Source organism: Arachis ipaensis, chromosome B10 (genome assembly GCF_000816755.2).
Source record: "Arachis ipaensis cultivar K30076 chromosome B10, Araip1.1, whole genome shotgun sequence".
Lineage (NCBI taxonomy): Eukaryota > Viridiplantae > Streptophyta > Magnoliopsida > Fabales > Fabaceae > Arachis > Arachis ipaensis.
The window spans coordinates 39,387,094-39,395,096 of record NC_029794.2 but is presented as its reverse complement, the minus strand read 5'-3'; the positions used below and the strand labels follow the sequence as shown (position 1 = coordinate 39,395,096).

General features: G+C 31.1%; 1 protein-coding gene across 2 annotated transcripts; it reads left to right on the top strand.

The window, feature by feature from the left end:
- Positions 6,198-8,003, top strand: LOC107621663 (uncharacterized protein At2g39920). Of its 2 annotated transcripts, none has more exons than XM_016323686.2 (4): positions 6,198-6,416; positions 6,716-7,160; positions 7,329-7,529; positions 7,653-8,003. In XM_016323686.2, the coding sequence occupies exons 1-4, from the start codon at positions 6,353-6,355 to the stop codon at positions 7,828-7,830; spliced, it is 888 nt and encodes a 295-aa protein (XP_016179172.1). In that variant the 5' UTR covers positions 6,198-6,352; the 3' UTR covers positions 7,831-8,003. The 2 variants fall into 2 exon arrangements, with proteins under 2 accessions (XP_016179172.1, XP_020969504.1); XM_021113845.1 differs by having other exon boundaries at positions 7,329-7,534.

Sequence of the window (8,003 nt, the reverse complement as noted above, 5' to 3'; positions counted from 1 at the left end):
TCACAAATTAAGTGGTAAATGTAACAGATCGTATCAAATAATAACTCAAGTGAGTAAATAATGATCCCACAAGAATTAAGGGATTAAGTAACAATAGTTAAGTGATTAGGCTAGTCAGACAAGTTAAAACGAATATTGTGAGTTCCAAACAAATAGCATAAAACAATAATTCAGATAATTCAAGAAAGTAAACAGTAAATGAGTTGTGAAATTAATATAAAAAAACAGTTAAGGCCTTGAAGATGTTGAATTTCTGAATTAATAATTTTTATCAATTACTTTAATCATGCAAAGATTCAATTTATGGACAACTTTAATTGATTAACAATTAGTCATTTTTGTCAGACGAAACTTATCTTCTATGAGTATAACTTTAGTTTCAATCTTTTATAGTCAATTTTGTCCACGTCCAAATCTTTCATAGTAAAAAATGACTATTTACTCTAATATTTATCACTTCATCAAGTTAGTGATTGTAATTAGGGATAAAATATATTTTGTATATTTAAAATTTTTAAAAAATTTTGAAAAGATTTTTAAAATTTCAAAAAGTATACTTTAAATGTGTCAAATGAGCATGAGATTTTTATTTGAAGCAAAAGATAAATATATTGTGTGATTAGATTTATGAGCCAATTTTAAATTTTATTGACCTACTAAATCTGTTTAGTCTTATTCTTTTGAATTTTAGATTTAGATGAATTAATCTACTCGTTTAAGAAGGTTAAAAAAAATTCATAGAGTAACTTATTAGATAGTTTACCGATTCTTTTTTTTTGTATTTTATAGTGATAATATTTTTACGGGGATGCTACACATCCATTTAACCATGTAATCAAGTTGACCCAACACTAAAAAAATACAATACCATTAAATAAAACGTGAAATACACGCACCCAACACACACGAAAATCGCTCTTGCCCAACTCTTCTTCTCCCCCACGCTTCTTCTTCTTCTTCTTCTTCTTCTTCTTCTTCTTCTTCTTCTTCTTCTTCTTCTTCTTCTTCTTCTTCTTCTTCTTCTTCTTCTTCTTCTCACGCTCGTTTATGCACGAAGCGTCTTCGTCTTCTTCTTCGCCTTCTTCTTTGCGTTCCTCCTTCTCCTCCTTCTCCTCCTTTTTCGCGTTCCTTATTCTTCACGTATTTTCTCCTCATCGTCATTCTTTTCTTCTTCACGTGTTTTCTCCTTATCGTCATTCTTTTGTTGTTGTTGCTGGTGTATTTTTTTGTCTTTTCCTCCATCTCTCTCTGGTGAAGAAGCAGTAGAAGGTGAGGAAGAAGAATTTTGAATAGTGCAGAATGAACCGAACACAGTACTCATGGTGAACCGAACACAGTACTCATGGTGAATCGAACATAGTACTCATGGTGAACCGAACACAAAATAATTGTATAGTATCAAGTGAATGAAACATAATCCATTATATAATATCATATTCAAGCAGTTTTCGCATTCCTTCTTTTTCACGTGTTTTCTCCTTATCGTTGTTCTTTTGTTATTGTTGCTACTGTATTTTTTTTATCTTTATTAACTAATTATTTACCGATTTTAGCGGAGTTTACAATAATCATTTTTCTTTTAATTTTCTTTCTTTTCTTTTCTTTGTTTTCCATTTCCTCTCAAACAAATATAGCTTAATGAATTAAAATATGAGCATATATATATATATATGAGATTTTAAATGTCACAAATTAAGTGGTAAGTGTAACAGATCGTATCAAATAATAACTCAAGTGAGTAAGTATTGATCCCACAAGAATTAAGGAATTAAGTAACAATAGTTGAGTGATTAGACTAGTCAGACAAGTTAAAACGAATATTGTGAGTTCCAAACAAATAGCATAAAACAATAATTCAGAGAATTCAAGAAAGCAAACAGTAAATGAGTTGTGAAATTAATATAAAAAAACAGTTAAGGCCTTGAAGATGTTGAATTTCCGAATTAATAATTCTTATCAATTACTTTAATCATACAAAGATTCAATTTATGGACAACTTTAATTGATTAACAATTAGTCATTTTTGTCAGACGAAAATTATCTTGTATGAGTATAACTTTAGTTTCAATCTTTTATAGTCAATTTTTTCCACGTCCAAATCTTTCATGGTCAAAAATGACTATTTACTCTAATATTTATCACTTCATCAAGTTAGTGATTGTAATTAGGGATAAAATATATTTTGTATATTTAAAATTTTTAAAAAATTTTGAAAAGATTTTTAAAATTTCAAAAAGTATACTTTAAATGTGTCAAATGAGCATGAGATTTTTATTTGAAGCAAAAGATAAATATATTGTGTGATTAGATTTACGAGCCAATTTTAAATTTTATTGACCTACTAAATCTGTTTAATCTTATTCTTTTGAATTTTAGATTTAGATGAATTAATCTATTCGTTTAAGAAGGTTAAAAAAATTCATAGAGTAACTTATTAGAAAGTTTACCATTTTTTTTTTGTATTTTATAGTGATAATATTTTTACGGGGATGCTACACATCCATATAGCCATGTAACCAAGTTGACCCAACACTAAAAAAATCCAATACCATTAAATGAAACGTGAAATACACGCGCCCAACACACACGAAAATCGCTCTTGCCCAACTCTTCTTCTCCCCCATGCTTCTTCTTCTTCACCCGTGCTTCTTCTTCTTTTTCTTCTTCTTCTTCTTCTTCTTCTTCTTCTCACACTCGTTTACGCACGGAGCGTCTTCTTCTTCTTCGCCTTCTTCTTCGCGTTCCTTCTTCTCCTCCTTCTCCTCCTTTTTCGCGTTCCTTATTCTTCATGTGTTTTCTCCTTATCGTTATTCTTTTGTTGTTGTTGCTGGTGTATTTTTTTGTCTTTTCCTCCTTCTCTCTCTGGTGAAGAAGCAGTAGAAGGTGAGGAAGAAGAATTTTGAATAGTGCAGAATGAATCGAACACAGTACTCATGGTGAACCGAACACAGTACTCATGGTGAACCGAACACAATACTCATGGTAAATCGAACATAGTACTCATGGTGAACCGAACACAATACAATTGTATAGTATTGAGTGAATGAAACATAATCCATTATATAATATCAAATTCAAGCAATTTTCACATTCCTTCTTCTTCACGTGTTTTCTCCTTATCGTCGTTCTTTTGTTGTTGTTGCTACTGTATTTTTTTGTCTTTTCCTCCTTCTCTCTCTAGTGAAGAAGTAGTAGAAGGTGAGGAAGAAGAGTTTTGAATAGCGCAGAATGAACCGAACACAGTATTCATGGTGAACCAAACACAGTACTCATGGTGAACCGAACATTACTCATGGTGAACCGAACACAATATAATTGTATAGTACTGAGTGAACGAAACATAATCCATTATATAAAATCAAATTCAAACATCTTTCTGCAGAATGAACCGAACATAATACTCATGGTGAACCGAACACAGTACTCATGGTGGAATAATTGTATAGTACTGAGTGAATGAAACATAATCTATTATATAAAATCAAATTCAAATAACTCTGCCTACAATTTATATATTATCAATTCAATTCAGTACACCTCCGTCCATTTAATTTAATTCAAATTAGAAATTGCATTACATTCAATTCGATTCAATCCTAAACCCTAAATCCGAACCCTGAACTCTGAACCCTGAATGCTAAACCCTAAACCCTAAACCTTGAACCCTACTGTAAACCGTAAACCCCTGAAACCCTGAACCCTAAACCCTAGACCCTCTAAACCCTAAACCCTCAACCATGAACATGGTGAACCGAAATTAATACACGGTACGAACCGAAAATTTGAAACACACTGAACCCCTGTAAACTGAACCCTGAACCCATAAACCCTAAACTCTAAAACTCTAAACCCTGAAACCCTAAACCCTAAACCTTAAACCCTAAACCCTAAACCCTGAACTCTGAACTCTGAACCATGAACCAAAAAACAATTTCTAATTATTCAACTTAGAAATTAATATACTAGACGAATTGAAAAACTATATATATTAATATAGAATTTCACAAAAAAAGTGACTATTCATTAAAGACTATCAACATTCAGAAATTAAATCTGCTATAACATGGTGAACCAAAATTTTCTCTTGAGTGAACAAAAATTTACATTAATAAAAACTAAAACTTGTACAATTCTCTCTTGGATAATTCATATCTAGTGTATTGTAAAGAGTGGAGCTTGACTGAATCGATGATCCGGACAATTTAACCTAGCTGAAGGGTTTGTCTTCAAAGTTGGAGATATCTTGAATTTTCACCTCCCCTCTCTGGTGCATACAATTAGTTGATTCTTAATCTTGTCTCCGTCCCGAGTTGTGTTCCTTATTTTCGTAGAAAAACCGGCAAGTTTGGAATAATGTTTGTAGAACTTTCCAGCTTCTTCTAGTGTCTTGAAAATTATTCCCACCTTTGGGATAAATTTTTCATCCACAACACAGCTGGTCTGCACGGTGAACCGAAATCTTAATTATGGTGAACCGAAATCTTAATTACGGTGAAACAATTATATAGTGCTTAGGAAAGAAAACAGAACAGATTCGTCTAATTTTTTTAGACTCCTTTCTGCGGATCGAACCGAAAACATGCACGTGATGAACCACCTCTTTAGTACTTACCGAACTGAAAAGTTACTCACATTTACTCAGAGTTAATCACAATTACTGACACTCACAGTTACATGTTATCAATTCAATTCAATTCAATTCAAATGTAGATCACCTCATTCCATTCAATTCACTTCAAATAAAATTAGCAATTTCATTCAATTAAATTCGATTCAAAATTCAATAATCCAAACCTCATTAAATTGATGCGTTTCAGAAGAATCATCAAAATCGCACTCATTCAACTGATTTGAAGTTGATTCATTCATTGTTTTAATTCAAAAGTGCAGATCGAAGAAGAAAACGAAGAAGAAGATGAACGACGAAGCTAATTGCGTTGAATCAATCCAGATCCATAATGCAGAGAAGAAAAACGCGAAAGAGGAAAATAACAAATTTAATTAAGTTGAAAAAGAAGAAGGAGAACAGGAAGAAAAAGAACATGAAGAAGAACGCGAAAGAGGTTTACGTTGAGAAACGTTGATAACGCAAAATAAGGATTCGTTATATACGTTATAAGAAGCGCGTGTAAAACAAACGAGTGTGTGAGACATGGAGTGAAAATTATTTGAATATCATTGATGTAATTTTTACATAGATGTAGAATTTTTTCCATATTTTTAAGACTTAAATATATTTTATGTATGAAAAAATGTACTTTTTTTTCGGCCCGCTATAAAAGATATTTAATTTAGTTTACATCCAAATATAATTATTTTTTCTTTGACGAGAAAAGAGAAAAAAAAATAGTACATTTAATTTGTATTTTTATTTTTTGTTGTTTGTAACATATTTTATATTATTGTGTTGAGTTCTCTCTTAAAAAAACAAAAGTATTTGTTAGTCCAAAATAATTCAAAGTTCTTGATATTTTGTCTAAGTATCTCCGTTATTTTATTTTGATTTTTTTTTTTCATACACTAAGGTAGTATGTTTGTTTTATGTCGTCCTTCAGTACTTGATAAAAATCTGATTTTAAGTCCTTTCCATTAATAGTTTGGCGTTTTGAAACCGACTCATCGAAAGATTTTAGCGAGTAAAGTACTAAACCAAACTGTTTTTTACTTTTTGAAAATAAAAAAAAAAGTATATAAAGGCAATGAAAATTCTAAATAATGTAAACGATAGATATATTAAATGTTCAATTTAATGAATATGTAGATAATTATGTTGATTTTTAGTTGTTTGGTGATTATTTCTTTTAATTCGGTTTACTCATGTACAATTAACAATAACTAGATATTCAATTTACTAGGTATATGAATAATTATTTTAATATTTAAATTTAAAAAATAATTTGAGATAGAATATTTTTTTATTTTTTAATTCTAAAATCCATTATTTATAAAAATCATTATCTATCTAACAAAACCGAATTTTATAATTATAACACCGCTTTTATGAGAAAAGCTACTTTAACAAAATGAATAAATAATTGGACTAGAACTAAAAAAAATTATTTCTCACTGTTCACACATGAAAATCAAGTAGGAAAATTACAAAACAAAGAAAAACACATAAACATCATAGGAAGCTTCCTCTGATGGGGTGGTGTGACTCCTGCAACAATATCTTCCCCGTACATTCTAGTACAATGCAATTTACAAATGTTGTTCTTCTTTCTTAACCTCACTTTTCCTTCAAATATATGTTTTGCTTCCCATTCTGCATACTACTTATCTCATGCATGAATTGTGATAAAATCTTCTGTTAAATTGTAGGTTAGAGGTTAGCTTCTAAAGTTTTCAAGTTATGTCTACTAATGGCCATCAAATTGAGCAGCAATATTCTACAAGGAATCTCTCAGATAGTTCTGGTAGGTAATTAACCATCTTTCTTCATCTCAGATAGTTCTCATAGATATCTTAATGTTTGTAGTACTTTGAATTACAATCCAACTTCAGTAATTATCATTTCTTACTTAATTAGTACCTTTTTTATTTTTTATTTTTTAATTATGGTGGTCATCAATTGTAAGCTACTAAAACTTTTATCTTGTTCTTCTTTTGCTGGTTAATTAAGCTTTTAAATAAAGTGTATATCTTAGATTCTTAGTTGTTATATGATAGGCTTTCTAGGAATTTCAACTTTTTCTTTCTTTCTTGCTTGTTACAGAATCTGGAAGCCATTATGAGCTAGAATCAAGATTTTACATGACATCCTGTACCGCCATAATCTTCGTCGCTTCGCTTGTGACCGTTGGAGTTCTGTTAATAACTTTGGTGGTTTCATTGACAATTATGTTGCAATCTTGTCAAAGTAAAAGCAGTGGAGTTATTAAGCTTCAGAATGTGAATGATTATTACAGTTATTGCAAGATGCATTTTCTGCATGCTGAGCTTAATAACTTGGAAGGCAATTATCTTCCTAACATATGCAGAGACCTGGCTATAAATTATGTCAAAGAAGGACAATATGGAAGAGACATGGAGTTAGCTAGTTCTATGATTGATGATTACTTCAACAGTGTTAAGCCTTCAGATCATGGTTTGGATTCAGTCTTGATGGACATTGATAACATTTTTGCTATGAATCCTCATTCCTCCAATTTGTTTCATAGGTGATCTTCTGCCACTGGAAATTGTTTTCTTTTTTTTCCCTCCAATTGCGGCCGGATTGCTAGCCTTGGCCTACAGCAATCTGGTGTTGGTGGCTTGTTACAACAACCGATATTAGTTACTTATATATACTAGGTACTCAAAGTTTGGTGTTTTCACTCTTGATATAGGTTTCAAAATGACAACATTAGCAACTGTATCAAAGAGGCTAAGAATTTAAAGCTCAGGCTTTTGTTAAGATTATACCTTAATCTTCAAACTGCTGGATGGTCCATAATTTTGTTATCAAGAGAGTCTGAAACACAACGAAATAACACCATTAATCATCTTGTCTCAGCAGGGTTTAGAGGTTGGTCTGCCTTGTTAATGAGGTATAGTAATCATGTTCCTTTTACACATCATAGACAAGTACTAAAGAAAAATATCTTCCCTGTTACAAAATTTACTTATATCTTACTCTTCAACTAACATCAAACACACTACATTTTTTGCAGAAGAAAAGATGAAGTTTCTGCCAAGGAGAATGAGTACTTCTATAGGCAAAGGAATCTGACACAGAAGAAGGGCTTCCGCATAAAAAGCATCATAAGCAGCCATGTGGATGCTTTGAAATTTCTGGATAAAGGAATGCAGATCTTATTGCTTCCAAACCCTATGTGTCACAAGTTTTAGCAACAATTGCGAAGCATACACAATTGACATTAGCACAAATCTAAGAGTGATAGTTTTAGAACGAACAAATTGTAATTATCATTTATTAATTCTCTGAAACTAGTAGTTGTGTCTTTCAGTCTTTTGTTACATATGTAAATGAAACCGAACCAGTGATCATAAGTTCCATGGTA

What these genes read in the sequence shown, in the direction of transcription:
- LOC107621663 (XM_016323686.2), top strand. Translation starts at nt 6,353, where the DNA reads ATGTCTACTAATGGCCATCAAATTGAGCAGCAATATTCTACAAGGAAT. An exon ending in GAATCTCTCAGATAGTTCTG is followed by an intron (nt 6,417 to 6,715) that starts GTAGGTAATTAA and finishes TGCTTGTTACAG; the next exon opens with AATCTGGAAGCCATTATGAG. An exon ending in TGGTCTGCCTTGTTAATGAG is followed by an intron (nt 7,530 to 7,652) that starts GTATAGTAATCA and finishes CATTTTTTGCAG; the next exon opens with AAGAAAAGATGAAGTTTCTG.